Source organism: Argopecten irradians, chromosome 11 (genome assembly GCF_041381155.1).
Source record: "Argopecten irradians isolate NY chromosome 11, Ai_NY, whole genome shotgun sequence".
NCBI classification, from domain to species: Eukaryota; Metazoa; Mollusca; class Bivalvia; order Pectinida; family Pectinidae; genus Argopecten; species Argopecten irradians.
The window spans coordinates 39323312-39344227 of NC_091144.1; the positions used below are offsets into that span (position 1 = coordinate 39323312).

The 20916-nt window shown below is 34.2% G+C and overlaps 1 protein-coding gene across 4 annotated transcripts in view; it reads right to left on the bottom strand.

Moving 5' to 3' along the window:
- Window positions 1-8310, bottom strand: part of LOC138335530 (exocyst complex component 6B-like) — a 30092-nt gene extending 21782 nt beyond the window's left edge. For 2 of the 4 annotated variants that reach the window (XM_069284663.1, XM_069284662.1), the window contains exons 1-3: window positions 8120-8310; window positions 1852-2017; window positions 451-589 (exon numbers count right to left, since the gene is read on the bottom strand). In XM_069284663.1, coding sequence (XP_069140764.1) covers window positions 451-589; window positions 1852-2017; window positions 8120-8280 — 466 coding nt within the window. In that variant the 5' untranslated portion in view covers window positions 8281-8310. Of the gene's footprint in view, window positions 1-450; window positions 590-1434; window positions 1443-1750; window positions 1774-1851; window positions 2018-8119 lie in introns of those variants that run through there. The other 2 variants (XM_069284664.1, XM_069284665.1) reach the window with 2 other exon arrangements.
- Between the last annotated feature and the right edge of the window lie 12606 nt (window positions 8311-20916).

A 20916-nucleotide genomic window follows, 5' to 3' on the forward strand; every position in this document is an offset into this window, starting at 1 on the left:
GACTAGACCAGTCCATTATGAAGTTTCAGGGGTGAATGAGTTGTCTCCTGCCCTGGGTATTTATTTGGTCAAATAGAGGTTGTTGTTTTTTTTTTAAATTTCATATCATTTAAGAGATAACAGGTAGCATTGGAAAATGATTATGTCCAGTAACTTGCAGCTGTACACCCCGAGACAAAGTAGAGAAGTGAACGCTAGCCCAATCTGTCACTGAAGTCTAGCTTTGGACAATTGATGGATCACCAGCTGTCAATCAAATCATCCAGGTACCACATGTGACTTTGAATTTTGTATTGGGTATACTACGATATCAAAGAGCTACATATATTGCCCGACAATTAGTTAATTACAAGACTTCTAACAGATTAATTATTACAGAAATTTTCTTAATACTCTACACTAATTCTGCTGAGCTAATAACTTTGTGTGTTAAGATTGTAACAGACTTACCTGGTAAACACAGATTAAGGTTCTCTGCGGCAGAGGCTATGTTACGCTGAATACGACGACACTTGATGAGTTGTTCCCCTTTACTCATCAGCGGTGAACACGATTCCTGGAGAGACTGGTTATCAGCCTGAATCTCATCCTGTAATACAATGTAACATCATCCCCCTAATTCTTTTTCAAATCCAGGCATGAAACTGGGCTCGAATTTTAAATTTGTTGCCACTTGCTAAAAATAGTAAGTGCCATAAATTTTTACTTGCTAAAATATATTTTTTACTTATAATTAATATCTGTATTCAAATTACAGTTTTGTTATATATAAAATCATTTATTTTTGCATGATGATGTGAGGTGTATAAGTACATGATAAACATCAATAACATACTGTAAGAACTGGGCCCCCATATTTCCATTACAACAATTTTTCACAATCATTATGCCATTTTTACAGTTATCCCTGATAAAAACCACTTGCTAAAATAAGCAAGTGCATATTTTTTTCACTTGCTATTCTGGTATGTCTACTTGCAAAAAGCAGGTAAAACAGCCTGAAATTCGAGCCCTGTGAAAGTAGGAAACAATAACACTTATTACAGCTGAATTTGAACATTTTAGACAGTTTGAGGCTTATATACCTTATGTAAATTCCATGTTCTTTAATTCTAAGATAACAAGATTTCAAAGACTCAAATTGTTTGCCTGTGAAAAAGTTGGATGTTGGATGTGTATGATTTGGTGATGTTTTGAAGTTAAATCTACATTAATTCATAATCTTCATCTAAGTTTCATGCTAACTTACATCAAACTATGCTGCATCCATGCTATGCTTACATACCTTGAGTTGTGCTGCATCCATGCTGACTTACCTTAATTAACAGTGCTGCCTCCATACTGCATGCTAACTTAACTAACATTGATCATGAACTGTGCTGCATCCATGCTGACATACTTTGACCTACAGGTGCAGGATCCATGCCAACTTACCTTGAGCTGTGCTGTTTCCATGCTGCCTTACGTTGAGCTGTGTTGCATCCATGTTGACTTGCTTTGACTTGTGCAGGATCCATGCCTACTTACCTTGAGCTATGTGCTGCATCCATGCTGACTTACCTTGAGCTGTGTTGCATCCATGTTGACTTGCTTTGACTTGTGCAGGATCCATGCCTACTTACCTTGAGCTATGTGCTGCATCCATGCTGACTTACCTTGAGCTGTGTTGCATCCATGTTGACTTGCTTTGACTTGTGCAGGATCCATGCCAACTTACCTTGAGCTATGTGCTGCATCCATGCTGACTTACCTTGAGCTGTGCTGCATCCATGTTGACTTACTTTGACCTGTGCAGGATCCATGCCAACTTACCTTGAGCTATGTACATGTGCTGCGTCCATGCTGACTTACCTTGAGCTGTGCTGCATCCATGCTGACTTTAAGAAGCTCTCGTATTGAGTCAATAAACCCCTGGTAATGATAGTTACACATCCTCTCAATCTCCTTGTCATGTGATTTGATGTTATCATCCAGCCTCTGTTTAAATCTCTCCAATTCATCGCCCTCATATACCGCCCTGTAATATTATATTAATTTATTATTGTAGAGCTGAAAATCAACTTATTTTCGCATCAAATTAATTTTACGCTTTCATGCGGGCAATTTGTTTTTACAATTTATAGGTAAAATGCTCTACTGTACTTGTATAGTTATAATCTTTTTAACAACAATAATTTTTTTTACAAATAAAAATTAGTTGGTATTACGCTAACTCCTGATCACCTCTAAGAGTCATAGTGAAACTCCATAAACTCATAATGAAAAACTTTACTCTTAATCTTTTTGAAACCTGATAACACCTCAATCCAATCAGGCTTATCAGAGACTATATTAATAAATAAAACCTATATGAGATAAACTTTAATATCAAAACCCGATATTGTCCTGTAACAGGACTTGTGGTTATAACCATTGTTTAAACACTGGGAACACACACAAACACTGGGGTTGATTTAGTGCACATAGCATGTTGGGTTGAAATAACCCGCCGTATACATCAAACGGGCCGAGACATTTCGTACCTGCACACAATAGATGTAAACAAACATGTAGACGAACACGTTGTGTTAGTGTTATTTCGGACTGAAAAAGGCCCTATAGTGGCTGAATATATATTCCATAGAAATGATTTTGATTTTACTTTGAATTTATTTATTTTGGCCTTTTATTTCGGATTATTAATATACTAGCTTTATACCGTTTTTCCTCATTATGAGTCCTGTAACAGGTTTTAATTGTAAATAGTGATACAGTCATGCCTTCTAGCTTTGCTAAGTTGGTAGAGTGGAGGACTAGTAAGTCCGTGGTCACCAGCTGTTTGAGCCAAGTTTGTGGCACTAACTACTCTCATCCTGTTACAGTCCTATTAATTAAATTTATCAAGATACCAGATGTACAAGTAATTGTTATAAAACCTTGGAAATTCTATTGTAACCAAGCTAGGAATTCTATTAAATATTAGGTCATTAACAGTCTGTAGCAATTTCATTTCATTTTCATGAACGACTGCATTCTCTCCTGTACTTCACAACATTATTTTGTTGTTACAAGGAAAAAGATATTTATACACATTTTACCAGGGTATATATATGGAAAAGACAGTTGACATGCAGACTGTAATGACATAATATAGATACTTATACTTGACATGAACACATACTCTGTAACCATGGCAGACCAGCATTCAGCGAGGCTCATGCTGAAAGCCATGACATTATATCACAACAAGCCAAAATCTTACGCTTCAGTTGAGATATATATCCTCTAGGCTATACTATGACTTTCTCTGTATATATATAAGATTCTATCCATGTTTGTATAATTAGTGCCCTGGTTCTCGATATCACACTGCACCAACCCTTCAGCCATAATATCCTGTAGATAAGCACTTGGTATATATATATTAAGATTGCAGCCTTCCTGTGTGGTGTATAAGCATTATAAATACAGGCACTTATTAGATCACAGAAACAGAAAATTGTGTCATTAAGGCCATATTAAACTGTGGTTCTTGTTAATTAATTATCAAGTTTGAGATCATGTTACAAATAAACAGTGTGAAAAGCTGAATACCTAATTAATTTCATTGTGAATTTGAGATATAGCAAAATGTTGTGGGTAAGTTAACATTTACCGTTGATCAATCCATGGGTACCTATCGTTTTAAAGAAAATGACATTTTGTAATACCAATATCTCATACCGTATTCGACCCAATAAGCGCCCAGGGCGCTTAAAAAATTTATAAAAATGAAAAGGTGCTAATAAGTCAAAATTATTGCAAATCTATACCGTTTTATGTAATTTTGGTCCTTATTTATTCGATTCCTGGGCAATTGAAATTGAGGCCTCAATAAGGGGAGGGGTGCTTATAGGGACATGGGCGCTTATTGGGTCGAATACGGTATATCATATGTATTACATGATGCCATTTTTTTTAGAAACGAGCTAGGTACCTGACGTTAATCCCACTTTCCAATGGTTGAAAAGTCATATGAAAAGCAATTTTGAAAAAAAAAAATTAATTGTGACATCACATGCACCAAAAGGTGCAACTGTAGCTAATTGCATGAAAATTATACCTTAACTTTTTGGTATCTCAAGCCAATGTATACTAAGAATATACTTTTGTATTGACATAATATGTGCTCTAAGTCTTAATTTTCTCTCAAATCTAGCTGTGGTGGCCATCTTGGATTTCAGATAGACCCGGAAAAAAAACAACACTTGGTCAGAACCATGTCAGGATCATTACATGCAAGTTTCAGCTAAATCGCACTGTTAGAACTGAAGAAGAAGTTAAAAATGTGTTTTCATGATGGCGGCTGTGGCAGCCATCTTGAATTTTGGATCAACCCGAAAAATAACACCACTTGGTCAAGACCATTACATGCAATTTTCAGCTAAATCGCACTGACAGAATTTGAAAAGAAGTTAAAATGTGTTTTCAAGATGGCGGCTGTGGCGGCCATCTTAGATATCAGATTGACCCAAAAAATAACAACACTTGGTCAGGACCATATAGAGAGAGATTTCATTCACTTGACACATATATATAAGATTTTAATATATTTCAACACCTCAATGTTTTCTGACAGTTAATAGGACGAAATGTAATTAACATCACAATTAAAGGATTTGTGCAGCCAAAAATTTTTTTTTGATAATACGTCAGGATATTGCTTTGGATGAATGAAAAATTAAGTCCCACCCAACGAATCGCCTAGCTTTTAGCGCTATTGGTTGGTTTTGGTCATGATTTACGGGTAGTGTCGACTACGGTTCAGAGATAATGAGCTAGGTGGTCACATGGTCTTGTGATGTCAGAGTAGTCCGCGGCTACACAAGGTAAGCCTAGTACTATACATATATAGAGCATATATACGTATACGTTAGATCTGCAATTTGAGTTTTTCGAGTAAATGGTTATTCTAGCTTTATGATGTAGATATTTTCAGTTTCAAAACATTCCATTTACACCACTTCAAAAATTCAAACAAGCATATATCTAACTTTAGATTAGATAATCAGTCCAATTTGATAGCGATATCAAAATGATGTTCGGATCAGTCTGGACTGAGATTTAGATAGCATATGATGTAAATTTCAGTGTAATAAAAAAAACAGTATAATGTAACACTATCTTTTTACGAGTAAAATCCCAAAATTTAGCATGAATATATCTAGAATCTGTGTTTTTATTTCATTCAAACTTCTGCTATAACGATGCAAACACGGCACAGTTTTTGAGTAAAAATAAAATGTGGACGGTTATCAGTTATGTGATATTGGAGTTACAGTACCGAACTTATACCGAAAAAAATATGTATATCTATATTGTTGCCTTTGAAACTTTATCCATAACGTTTACTAAAAAGCAGAAATACATCAATGGTATTTCTGACATATGTTACTATATTACAGTTTAAGTGTAGATTTAAATTCATTATTTCAAAACAAGGATTTATAAGTGAGATATATATACATATACGTCCTTGTTAAAAATTATACTAAATCCTTAAAATAGTATATTCATTGTCGACCGTTTTACATATCATACCGAGATTTAATAGTATGATATATGAACATTTATCGTATAATCCAAAAAGTAACCACATAAAGTGTTTAAATGAAAATTGAAATTACTTGTATACAGGCATTAAAAATAGATATAATATCTTGTACCTTTTTAAAAATATACTAAGTGATATTTAAATAAGTATATTTAGTGTGATAATGTTGTAACCCTTCTTGTATGACTATACATGTACATTTAGATTCGAAACGGTGAAAATACATGCTTAGAATTTTTACTAATACCTTAGAAATTACGGAAGATTGCTATATGCCACGATTCTGTAATTACAGTACTAGACTGGAATAATTTTTAAGGTTAAACCTTTAGTTGAAATAGTTTTTAGAACCATTTTTGTTTCTGAATAAGTCACCTTCCATTTTTTGTTTTACCTATGTACGACATATATATATATATATGTGTGTATGTAATATATATTCCTAGGTATGATCAGGTATATTTTATTTCCATTTGCTTTTACATCTTCATTTTAAAAATGGAGGTGACAATAAAAAACCTAGAGCATAGATGTACGGGGGTTCCATAATTCAAATCACAATCCAATTAACGGATGTCCTAACCTGATTGACAGTAAGAAAATAGCAAATACCCGATATAGTCCACCGAATAGCAAATTGCCCGCGGCCAGGTAATTACAGGTGAGTTCGATGAATGGCGTTGTGTACAGGTAAACAACATCCTGGTCAAGGTATTACATAACCATCAAACCAAAGGCATGGCTAATTAGTAATTATATATCTATAATATCGGTGTATCTACTCGTATATCGATTAAAAATTGAAAGCGACCGCACAGTCTGAAAAAATAGTTTGTTTTGCTTAATATCTCAATATTAAGATCTTTTATAATATCAAAAGTAAATTCTTTCTACCACATGTTGAAACGTTTTGCGGCATTGTAATAAATGTATCTCGATTTATTCGGTTAGCAACACACAACACAATGTTTGTAATGATCAATCATCGGTGTGTACGTATGTCAAGCATCATATCCTTGATGCTTTAATCAAGGATTTCTTAAATTGTTACGTAAAATTTCACTTTACATTCACAAACTTTGCAATTCACAATGTATCAAAGATACAGACTACAGGAAAATATTATCTAATTAAAGCGTATTCGTTGCTGAACTCCTCGACAAAAAATCTGAAACTTTTATTTCTGTGTGGATTTTCTTTCATAATTACACGAAGATACCTGATATTAGAGCATAAATTAGAGTTTTTGAAACATCAAATTTCACTCTTTTAGTTATTTATATTCGAGACAAAGTTATTGTACGATTAACTTCACTCAAAAGTTATCATAAAAAAATCTTTGATCGGCTTTTCCTGTGACCGTCGATGTAAGTGATAGCACATCAGTTATAGTACAGCTATAAGCCACGGACAATTGTGACGTCACACGGTTTAGGGATAGAAAATATGCATAATCGGGTGGTCAGAAAATTTGACCTCGATATCGGTGGTTTACAGGTTATTCCAGTCGCGCGCGGCACGGAGATGTTTCTACATGGTCTTATAAAGCCATTTCCAGCATAAACTGAAATTATCATTTTTGACTGCACAAATCCTTTAAAATACAAATTAAAAGTGCAATACTTTTATTGTACATTGAAGATATTGTTTTACACTAAGCAATAATGATGTCTGCCATATGCAACTTTTTATCATTAATACTTTTGGTACGACACTATAGTCAATCTAATATTAATTAAATATGAATATTTAACCTCACTACATTATATGTTCTCAAGTAGTGTTAGTGTGATGTAAGTCAACTGTCAAACAAAATGTGAGATAATTCAGTGGTAATGGATTTGGCCAGGCCTCAGATCATGTATACCATAGTCATGAGGAGGATCTCAGGTACACCAGTTCCTTTCGTGTGAAGAACCCAGTTGGGAATATTACTTTTAAAAGCAGTTAAATAATTAACAGAAATTTAAGATTACTGATGAAAATAATTTCTGATCATATGTAGCGGGATTGGACTGGGTCGATCATCGGTGACCAGGTAGCTCAGTCGGTAGAGCACTCGGCTAGTGTTCGGAGGGTCCCGGGTTCAAATCCCGGTCTGGCCGCTACATTTTCTCCTCTCCTGTTACACATATTCATGCAGGCCTAGCCAATAGAACTTATTAGTAATGTTCTAGAGTTCTCTAGTATTTCCTCTTGGCTTATCATAAGAATCATGTCAATAAATCTTTATAAGTTATAGAAGAGGAAACTTTTATTAATTCAAGTGATTAACCTTATTATTTGTGAACAACTGCAAGATGATGACAGATTGCAGTGACAGTTCGTCTGCTACAACCACACCTCGATAGTATCGGTTATGGCATCGTAAACATTAAATTCAGAAAATAATGTAATGGAGATTGCTAGACAAGGCCAGTTGACCCCATAATGTGATTAGGTGTGCAATACCTTCCCTCTCTGCCTGGCCAATATTTGATTCAGTGTTTTGACGGATGAGGATGCCAGAAAAAGACACCCCTCTCCAGCCGAGAGAAAACTTTTTACCTGAGCGTAGTTCCCAGTGGTCCATCAGATGTCTCTATTTCTGTAATAAGATGGTCATGATGGGCATTCATAGACTCCTGGCGTAAAGTATTAGCATCCTGAACCGTCTCTGTCAGTTGCTTCCAGTCGGGAGGCTTCTTGGGAGTTACAGGTTCCGCCATATTTACAATTTTCTAGTGCGCACCTGACAGTTACTTCCGGTTCCGCTTCTTATTGACTTGTAAAGTCCGCGACAGATCTGATAATATTTAAACTAAAAAATTATGAATGTTGCAGAATGAAAGCCAACCCTTGAAATATCGTTTAAAGAATTCAAAAAATCACAGGGGTCTGCATATATACAAGTGCTATTAAATTAAATTTTAAACATATCAAGTATCTCGGTAGAGGTGTAAGCTTATGACATTTTTTTTTATCCAAAACGGTATCAAAATGATGTATTATATCATCAAATTGTATTAGTTTGTCAAGAGTAGTGTAAATTATTACACATTATATTAATTAAATTGCAAATTTGTAGGTAAAAAAACACGGATTTACGTCCTTTGTAAAAAGTAAGAATTGCCGCTACATTTTAAAGACAGAAAATGTCGACATTTTGTACAGGTAAGCTGATTGACAGAGAAGTCCTGATCTCGGTTCCATGAGGCAGCTAATATAGTATCCAATAAATAAAATTTTCTTCCATTTTAAACGATGTTTTTTTGTGTATTTCATTAAGGTAGAAATAGCGCCAATATCTTTGGTTGATTTTCGGCCAAACAGTTTACTACGGTGTACCTACATTGCACATGTACCGTATGTACAGAACGAAATCTAACATCATATTTGTATAATCAAGACCTGTTTTTTTACAAAATTTACAAAACACTAACTTTTCGGAATGAAATCAATTTTGACAGTTTTACAAGGATTCTTTCAATGGGCAAAATTCGTATTAACCAATGTTTAAAAATTATTGTGGTTTTTAAGAACTTTTACGGGTTATTTGTTTGATTCAGGAGAGGTGAAGTCATATATCATAAATAAAATGCACCTCTTTTGAATTTTCTCTAATTTCTTTATACTTCTTTGGCTACAGAAATGTCATGTAGGATAATATGGCAAGCCAAGTTACTTTTTATTCTTTTATTCCGATATCGGAATTGAATTTCCGATATCGGAAATTCACCGATATCGGAATTAGAATTCTCCATATCAGAAATTCAATTCCGATATCGGAAATTCTAATTCCGATATCGGAAATTCTAATTCTGATATCGGAATTAGAACAAAAATTCTTGATATCAGAAATTCTAATTCCGATATCGAAAATTTTAATTCCGATATCGGGAATTAGAGAACAATTTCCGATATGGGAAATTCAATTTCCGATATCGGAAATTCTCTCTACTCATTATTTGCATTGCAGATTATACTTCATTTCCGATATCGGAAATTGAATTCTCGATATCAGAAATTGAAATACCGATATCGGAAATAGAATTAACCATATCAGAATTTGTTTTCTTATTTCCAATATGGGAATTAGAATTTCCGATATCGAAATTAGAATTTCCGATATCAAAAATTAATATGAATTCCCGATATCGGAAATTGATTTCCCGATATCGGAAATTGAATTCCCGATATCGGATATCGGAAATTAGAATTCCCGATATCGGAAATTGGAATAAAAAGTAACTTGGCTTGCCATAGGATAAGACAATAATGACGTTATTTGACAAAATAAAGCTGTCAGTTTAAAATACTTTACCGCTTCTCTTTAAAACTGTTTGTTGCCATGAGGCTTTTCTTGTATTATATGACACGTGATCATCAAGAAGCAAGAAATCAATATTTATGCCTAAAACTGTGACATTTTCAACACATGAAATTGATTTGTTGAATTGTCTTTTGAATTTTTTTTTGTAATTTGCAAAGACGGAATATCTCTCTGATAAGCAAAATGGTTATAAATTCGTCTCCCTTATCTCTCTTCCTCCCTCTCTAGATCTCTTACCCCCATTCCCTCCATGTTACACACACCCCTCCCTCCATTTCTCTCATTCAGTCATACCTTCTAGAACATTCTATGACATTTCCTCACATACGTAGTCATTTGGAAAGGCCAACAGTGTACTAGGGGAGCTAACATTTCACTTCGGTACCTTTTGTACGTGTGTTTAAATTCAAAAAGTTTATTCAAACTTTTCATAATACTTCATGTAGAAAACGAATTTTATCGATCAGACGCAATATTTACATTTCTGATATACATCCATGTGTACCTATCATGATTTCATTTTCAATTATGTTAATGAAAATTTGTTTATTGAATTTGGTACGTTAAGAAGTTAATTCCATGTGTTTTTGATACTGTATAATATCAAAGTTTAAATTGATTTTATTTTATTTTCTATAAATACAAGGGAGGATACTCTGATTTCTCTACGTTATGAGTATCACATGAGCAGACCTATTTATAGATAGATTATCTGAAATTAATTCCTTACCAGTATTTCTATATTGTACTAAACATCGTCAGCGACGGACAGTTGATATGGTGGCATATTTCTGCCATCGAGTTGCCGACTTACGACTTAATGATGTCGACATAATTAAGGCATTGTGTTACTGTCGACATCATATAGGAAGATGTCGACATAAATAGAAAAATATGTCAACTTACCACATGTACCTGCCAACACAATGATTCCAAGATAATTATGTAGAAAGTCGTTAACTTGGCGATTAACCGTGTTTATGCTCGGGTGTGACACCGACTTGTCAGTTATGGATGTCGACATCTAAACTCTTGAAAGTGGAAATCAAAGGCCATCCTTTCATACAGCACGGTGTATATGCAGCAAGGCACCATACAGCAGTAGCATAGATCGACGTTGATTTTGTTAATTCATGTTTTTTTTATTCATTTGATTTCAAAATTAAAAATTGTGATCCTGCACATCCCGGCCACGCAGCTGTAGCCTGGATGTATGTAGCTATTAGTCCGAGCTGAGGAAGTAAGGAGCTTTTGGCCATAATTATTTATTAATATATATATCCGTGGGTTGAAAATTCGTTTAAAAGCTGTATGTGTGTTTTGTGGATTAGCATTCGTACCAAGTCCATGTAGTACATACCGCACTTTACTATATTAAAAGAATGAATGAAAAATGAAAAATGCAAAACAATAATTTTTTCATGTTTTATTTTCTTGTGAATCACGAAAAATACCAATTACGTAATTTAAAAGCCATAAAGGTCACAGTACAGGTACACAATACACATTGGGAAACCAGCTTTACTTGTTAGCTTGCCCTGTCCATGTATATATATAAATATTTACATCCCTCGATACACTTATATACGTGTTACGGTCTTAATGGCCAGATTCAACCTTCGAACTAAAAAATCCTCCCAGGACGCGGTTTTAGTTCCAAACTCGGGATATATCTGCATCTATTTTTTGTAGTAAAAACGTAGTAAGTAGTAAAAACGTAGTAAAAAAAGGTCACGTGCTTATACCTCATTCATGCCATTGGCCGGATTATACAATTGTATTATGGGTAACTAGTGATCACGTGATTGTGTGTTTACTTCCAAATATGGTGATAGTTTGCTTGCCATTTCTTCGGAGAAATTGATTTATTTGATTATATTTAGACTCCAAAATGTTATTAATATTGCATTCATATCATTTTGACTTGCACATATGTACCGTTTTACTATAAATAATGAACAGAAATAAATCATAAAACTGCCATTTTCACGTTTAGTAAATAAATGATATAATGCGAATTGACTAATTCAATAGTCTAACCGTCTAATCTAGGATCAGCGATGATCGGCTACTCCCGGCTAAATTCGTAGAATTCTAAATATATATTTAAATATAATTACCTGTTTTAGGTTTCAGAACAGATACGTATAACACAGAGAAAATAAGATCTTCGTCAAAAGGCCGAATTATATATACTAAATACCAGGTCAGAGAAATCACTATATTTGGAAGTAAACACATACTCATGTGATCACTAGTTACCCATAATACAATTCCAATTTTATTTCGGCCAATGGCATGAATGGGGTATAAGCACGTGACTTGTTTTATTACACGTTTGACTACAAAGAAGCGTGTTTTGTACCATTATGGGAAAAATCCCCCGCGGATCATGGTTTCATTTCCATCATTTGAAATTGCTAAGCATTACTATCATACCATTGTGTTATTTCCAAACAAATGGTAAAGCTTCCGCGTAGCCCACTTAGCTTTTTGGGAATCTAATACATGTACTTGTACACATACTAAGGAAAACGATGTGCATGCACCACAAAAATACATTGTTTGCTATAAAACTCACTGAGAACCACATTATTATATGAATAAATTAATAAAATGATTTTTTGAGATTTGTTTAAATTAAAAAAAATATATATATTTATTTTATGATATTTTATAAATGATTATAATACGCTTCATTATATTTTATATGTGAAGGGTGAATGACAACTCATATTTTAAACCATGAAACCACATAATGTAACTACATGTATATATCCTCCTAAACCTGAGCTACTCTATTAAGAGACCACTCTCTATTAGAGACCACTTTTCAATTTCCCTTGCTTGAGTGGTCGCTTAAGACAGATTCGACTGGGTATCATTTTGTTCGTCAGAATTACCATGCATAGATTGAAAGTTCTCAAGGCCCTCTACCAATATTGAGAATTTCATGGCCCTGTGGTCTCAGGATTTTCCCCAGTGGAGAGGGTCAAATTTACCATAGTTTATATAGGGAAGCACATTTATGAGAATTATTTGCTCAATTTTCATAGGAAATGTAGCAGATGTAATGGAATCAACATGTTTGCGCATTGGAGCAATAGACAGGTAAGTCAAATAGCCAGACTAAATTGAAATTTGCAGATAAACACTTTGTTGATAGATCAATAATATGAGAGCAATTAAAATTTAATTTGTTTCAAATTTCGAGGCTGTTTGTCAAAAAAGTAGACAAGTTCAGTAGGATTTCTTGTTATCATCGTGAAGTGTAACATCTTAACTTTCAATTAAGACCAAAGCCGCGGAAATATTTGGTCTGGATATTTTTTTTACAACACTTTGAACTAAATTACCCAATTTTGCGTCACGGAGGAGTTCCTTACCTTTCTCTATATATTAGTCTATAGTGGGTCTTTGACTTATCAGCGTGCTAAATACCTATGGTATAAGCACCATATATTGGCCTACCAGGCCCATGAAATCAGTCTGTGATGAGCTATCAATTTAACCTTTTACTCTATGAAGAGCATTTTATTACATTACATCTGTTACATTTAATATGAAAATAGATCAAATAATGCTTATAAATGTTATATATAAACTATGTTAAATTCGACCCTTTCCCCTGGGGAAAATTCCGAGACCCCAGGGCCATGAAATTCACAACATTGCTAGAGGGCCTTGAGACCTTTCAATCTATGAAAAGTATTTCTGACAAACAAAATGATACATTTTCGTTCGGAACCTACCAAAGCAAGCACATAAGCCCTAGTCCGCTAAACCTGCCTATATTATTAGGCTTTTTTAATTTTTTTTTTTTTGCCTAATATATAGTCTATATATTAGGCCAAAAAAAAATTAAAAAAGCCTAATAATATTGGCAGGTTTAGCGGACTACATAAGCCCGTGCATGCACATCATTTTCCTCAGTATGTGTACACGTGTATTAGATTCCCAGAAATCTAAGTGGGTTACGCGGAAACTTAACCATTTGTTTGGAAAGAATTTGGAAATAAAACAATGATATGACAGCAATTTCAAATGGTGGAAATGAAACCACGATCCGTGGGTGATTTTCCCCATAATGATACAAAACACGCGTTCTTTGTATTCAAACGTAGTAAAACAAGTCACGTGCTTATACCTCATTCATGCCATTGGCCGAAATAATATGGAATTGTATTATGGGTAACTAGTGATCACGTGAGTATGTGTTTACTTCCAAATATAGTGATTTCTCTGACCTGGTATTAAGTATATATAATTTGGCCTTTTGACGAAGATCTTATATTTTCTCTGTGTTATACGTATCTGTTCTGCAACCCAAAACATGTAATTCTATATATAAATATAAATTTGGAATTCTACGAATTTAGCCGGGAGTAGCCGATCTTCGCTGATCCTAGATTAGACGGTTAGACCTATTGACTTAGTCAATCATTTATTTACAAAACGTGAAAATGGCAGTTTTATAATTTATTTCTGTTCATTATTTATAGTAAAACGGTACATATGTGCAAGTCAAAATGATTTGCATGCACTATTAATAACATTTTGGAGTCTAAATATAATCAAATAAACCAATTTCTCCGAAGAAATGGCAAGCAAACTATCACCATATTTGGAAGTAAACACACAATCACGTGATCACTAGTTACCCATAATACAATTGTATATTCCGACCAATGGCATGAATGGGGTTATAAGCACGTGACTTGTTTTACTACTTTACTACAAAAAATAGATGCAGATGTATTCAGAGTTTAAACCCGCGTCCTGGGAGGATTTTTAGCCCAAAGCTTGAATCTGGTCATTAAGGCCTAACAAAAATTCGTTGTGCCTTTATATACATGTAAGTTTATCGAGGGATGTAAATATTTTTGTGTATATATATGTGGACAGGGCAAGCTAACAAGTAAAGCTGGTTTCCCAATGTGTATTGTGTACCTGTACTGTGACCTTTATGGCTTTTAAATAACGTAACTGGTATTTTTCGTGATTCGCAAAAAAATAAAACTTTAAAAATTATTGTTTTGCATGTTTCATTCATTCTTTTAATATAGTATAGTACGGTATGTACTACATGGACTTGGTACGAATGCCAATCCACAAAACACACATACAGCTTTTAAACGAATTTTCAACCCACTGTTCTATATATTAATAAATAATTATGGCCAAGAGGATGGAAATGCACTCTAACTTCTTCAGCATGGACAGCTACGTACGTACTCACAGGCTACAGCTGCATGGCCGGGATGTGCAGAATCACAATTTTTAGTTTTGAAATCAAATAAATAAAAACCTGAATTAACAAAATCAACGTCGATCTCTGTTGTATGGTGCCTTGCTGCATATACACAGTGCGTCATGAAAGAGTGGCCTTTGATTTCCACTTTCAAGACCGGATGTCGACATCTTTTAGTTTAGATGTCGACATCAACACCTTACAAGTCGGTGTCACACCCGAGCATAAACACGATTAATCGCCGAGTTACCGACTTTCTACGTAATTATCTTGGAATCATTAAATTTATGTGGGCATGTACATAAGGTAAGTCGACATATTCTTCTGTTATATCGACATCTTCCAATATGATGTCGACTTAATGCCTTAATTATGTCGACATCATTAAGTCGTAAGTCGGCAACTCGATGGCAGAAATATGCCACCATAGGTATATGCTTGTATGGTGGCATATTTCTGCCATCGAGTTGCCGACTTACGACCTAATGATGTCGACATAATTAAGGCATTAAGTCGACATCATATCGGAAAATGTCGACATAAACAGAAGAATATGTCGACTTACCTTATGTACATGCCCACATAATGATTCCAAGATAATTATGTAGAAAGTCGGTAATTCGGCGATTAATCGTGTTTATGCTCGGGTGTGACACCGACTTGTCAGGTATTGAAAGAGGAAATCAAAGGCCACTCTTTCATGACGCATTGTGTATATGCAGCAAGGCACCATACAGCAGAGATCGACGTTGATTTTGTTAATTCATGTTTTTATTTATTTGATTTCAAAATTAAAAATTGTGATCCTGCACATCCCGGCCATGTAGCTTGTAGCCTGCGTGTACGTAGCTGTTAGCCCAAGCTGATGAAGTTAGAGTGCATTTCCATCCTCTTGGCCATAATTATTTATTAATATATATAACCGTGGGATGAAAATCCGTTTAAAAGTTGTGTGTGTGTGTTTTGTGGATTGGCATTCGTACCGAGTCCACGTGGTACAATGAATGAAAAATGTCAAACAATGATTTTTTTTCATGTTTTATTTTCTTGCGAATCACGAAAAATACCAGTTACGTAATTTAAAAGCCATAAAGGTCACAGCACAGGTACACAATACACATTGGGAAACCAGCTTTACTTGTCAGCTTGCCCTGTCCATATATATATATATATGAATATAAACAGAAATATGCCACCATAATAAAGCATATTTATCACACGAAATTGTGGGGGAAAATCCACAACTAATGCCCCGAGAAATTTACTGAGACATGTGATGTGTGTTTTCTTTATTACTAGTATAAAGCATACATGTACATATCACAGGGGACTGTGACATGATCGTCTAACTATAACGCATAGCAAACACAAATTCTACAGTGCATCAAATCAATATTTTTTTTATTTTGTCATAATTTATATGAAAATCTGAAAAATTTGCAGTTGACTCGTCTTGTTTTTTGTGATATCGCGTTCAATCGCGCTTTGGAGTACATAGTATAATAGTTACAGTACAAATGTTGGTGTTCTGCAAGGGTCAGTTTTAGGTCCATTACTATTTATTCTGAATACAATTAAAAATCAGACATAACGGATAATTTTGAAAGTCTCTCAAAACTGTTTTGATGAAACTTGATTATTATGGTCTGAAACATCATTTCTTGACACTGGAACTAAATTATAAGTAAAATAAACAATGACAAAAATGGACGGCAAAATTCAATCTCCGGAAAATGGAAGCTCTACTTATAGTTATTTCCAGTATTGAACATGAACTTCTTATTGATTTAAAGTTTAAATTATTTTGTAGAATGTTTTGATAGCCATAAGCACATTGGAGTTACCCTAATTCTAACTGTAAATGAAACAATCATATGTAATATTAACGTTTCAGCTGTGTTAATCTTTTCCACAACTATTATATGACAGTCACTTTGGAATCAACTACATGTAGATCGACATACAGATACGAGAAAGCAATTCAATTTCCCATCCTGTTTAAAGTTATCATTAACAATAACAATGAAGGTGTCCATAACTACTTTTTTATTGTAAATCAAAATGCCAATCCACTGTTTGCCAAATTTAGAAATACAAGTAGTGAACAGGGCCGTTTCGATTATACGGTTTGACTGGTTGGACCTACTAGTTGTTCGTTTATTAATTAAAGACGGACCTGGTGATTTTATATTGTTTTCAGACGCGCCTTGACAAAGCCCTCGCAGGCCTGTATCAAAAACTGCGGCTTCGTCAGGTTTTATACTTGAATTAATGACTTTAACGAACGGTCGAACCGGCTGTTCCGAATAAACGAAAACGGCCCTGGTGTGTCAATGTACTCAGAAACATATTATTGAAACAAATAAATTTTGATTGCGTATTTCTCTATCTCCTTCTCTTATGTTTAAACAATATACCTGGGGATTTTGTGATACTGGTTCTTTTCTGATATCCAAAAGAGAACTGTGTATTCCGTCTTTGCATGTTACAGAGTTAGCTCCCTTGCGGGTAGGTATCGATTGTAACGTCATTATTTTGTGAGCGCAATTCACGTCGGTTTCTCCTAAACGTATGAAGTTACGCTCGCAAACATGTGACGTCACAATCAATACCTACCTGCAAGTGCAGATAACTCTGTAATATGCAAATTCGGAATTCAGGAAGTAAGGAGTGGATGGAGAAGTACATCTTAGGCATGGAGTGAAACGAACATTTGTAATACTAACAAGCATTGGAAAGTGATTTATTCTTCTGCTGTCGATATCATGACATCCAATTGGTTACTTTCAATGTCGCTATATCCGCCCCTGTATGTGATATAGCAAAACTGAAGGCAACAGAAGACTCGGGTAATTTTGTTATTTGATGTACATCAACAGAACCCAGTGGTTACTATCACTGTTGTTATATCTGCCCTTGGAATATGTCATATAGTAAAACTGCATGCAACAGAAGACCCAGCATACGGTCAGTTCCAGGCTATTTACTGCCACAGTGACAAAATGTGATTTGAGCTCTTGTGGTTCAATATGTCTGGCCACTGTACTCATGTAACGACTTGGCCACCATGTCCCCTAACCCTCAGTACTGACAGCGTGAAATGAAAGTTAACTCTAACAGATCAAAATGTCGATTTGTCCCACATCAGTCTTAAACTGGAAACCCATATAGTTTTAGAGCATGTAAAAATACTCAAACCAATTTTATCCAATTTTACTGATATCAATCACTCATGCTCCTTACAGCATCTTCTATATAGGAAGACAATTGGAAAGTACATATTCAACAATATTCTTGTCCAAATTGTTGGAGAATCACAGACAACAGACGATATATTTTTCAGCAACAATTTATTTTGTTTACAACAAATCATGGTGAAAAATAAATACTGTTTTAAACAAAGTCAGCACTTTCAAACATTGAAAAATCATAATAACATATTATTACACCTGAAACAAGACAAACTTCACACATATATGATATTGACAGGTACAAATACGTCAGTACAAAATTATGGTGTTTTAACTTAACTCATAACAAACATTTCCACGCATCACTTATAGAAAATGAAATATAATATTTCTCCTGCTTAAAGCTGCTCTAGGCCTAAACAGGTATTATCCTCAGAATAGAGACGGTTGGCTCATACTGAGTCGCTATGACTGAATTTGGGATGATTTATATTGAGCAATGCCATGGGAGCAAGTAAAATGATTTTGTACTATTGTTATCAACTTCAGATCATCAAGCTTATTTGACTCTCCAAAGAAAAGAATACATGTACATGGGTTTAGCTTATTACTTTTCTTGAATATGCTTATTTCTTCTCCTTGATATCTTAATACTTTTCTTAGACAAACTAATTATCTCCCTTGAAAACCCTATTATCTCCCCTGACTTGCTGATAATCACCCTTGAGAAGATTATCTCCCTCCACAAGCTTCTTATCTCCATTGACAATCTTATAATGTACCCTGACAAGCCTATTATTTTCCCTGACATGCTGATTATCACCCAAAGAGAAAATTATCTCTCTTATCATGCTTATTATCTATCTTGAAAAGCTTTTTATGTCCCTTGATATACTTATTATCTCCCTAGACAAGCTCATTATCTCCCTTGACAAGCTTATCTCCTTCGACATGGTGATTCCTTGATATACTTATTATCTCCCTAGACAAGCTCATTATCTCCCTTGACAAGCTTATCTCCTTCGACATGGTGATTATCTCCATTGACAAGCTTATTGTCACTCACTCTTTACAGGCTTATTTTCATCATTCCACCATGCACCGATCACAAATACTTTTTGGAGGGGAGACAACTCCAAGGTTCATATTATGTTTGAATTTTATATGGACATCCAATGAAATAGGCAACATTTCAAAAGACATCTTAATGCAAATTTTTCACTGCAGACACAAAACATTTTTCATTTTACAAACATAAATGTCAATAGAAATTGAGTCTGTGGAATCATTAAATCAGCAGTAAATTAAATAGGAGACGCCAATTTTGTAATCATTTTGTAAAAATTGTATTCTCTGAAATTTTCTTAACCTCTGTTAATTTGGACGGAATGTACAAAACATGAAGATAAACTTAGTAATTTCAAGTATACTATCAATGTATAAAATATTTAATACATTTCAAAACTATTTACCTCGTTACACGTGTAATTTGTGTTTGAGCATACAAACAAATCTCTTAAAACTTGTAAATAGATAAGAGAATGGCATAGGAATACATGTACATATATATCACATTTTTGTACAACAGCTTTTAGTATGTTAATTGTTTTGGAATGATATGCAAACCTAAGTTACTAAACTCTCTGAAGTAGAGAGAGATTTGGAATGTTTTCAATTATCTAACTTTACTGACAGTCTTACATTTATAATTTTGTTCGATGGTCTGACAAGGCAGGTTTATGTTTTATGATAGCAAATTATTTGACAGTCTCACGTAAGATTTGATGCACATAAGATAAAGTGTAATAATAACAAAAAGTTGATAAAGTAAAAAGGACCCTTAATAAATGAGACCGTTAATAAGCCGGACACTTCCATCTTTACCATGAACTGTCATGATTTTGATTTTTCTCGACTACAGGATTCCGATCCATATTTCTTGATATTTCTGTCCGGATTGCGATCATAAGTTTTTCACATTACCCTCATATACAGTTGAACATCAGCTTAATACTGTTGGATTAAACCATTCACACCTGAAGACACATTTAGACTCTTCTAAATCAAAGACTAGACCAGTCCATTATGAAATTGCAGGGGTGAATGAGTTAAGAATATTACACTTAATATGTTTTTGTATTAGGAATGTGTTTCACAAATGACAAAAATTGTTAGTTTTGACTATATTAGATATTGTGATTGCATACACACATACATAATGATGTATTCATTAATAAAACAATTTTAGCACCTAAGGATGATAGCTAATATTTCAAACTGTCAACATTAAGGCAACTCAAGTCTGTCTTGTAGAAATAAATCAAGAATCAAACATACAGTGCATATATAAATTAAATTAGATCCTTGAATCATATACAATCTTAAGTATTCCAAACTTTGACTAATCAAAAATGACATTCAGATGATTCTAAAAAGAACTGATTGGCTGTCTATTGACCAAATAATAATGATATTCTAAAAAGAAACTTGATTGGTTTATCATAGCTGGCTAGACCAATCATTGGCTAGCTTATCAGTTAGTCATGCTTGATTAGCTATCAGAACGTGTAGAATAACTCATTCACCCCTG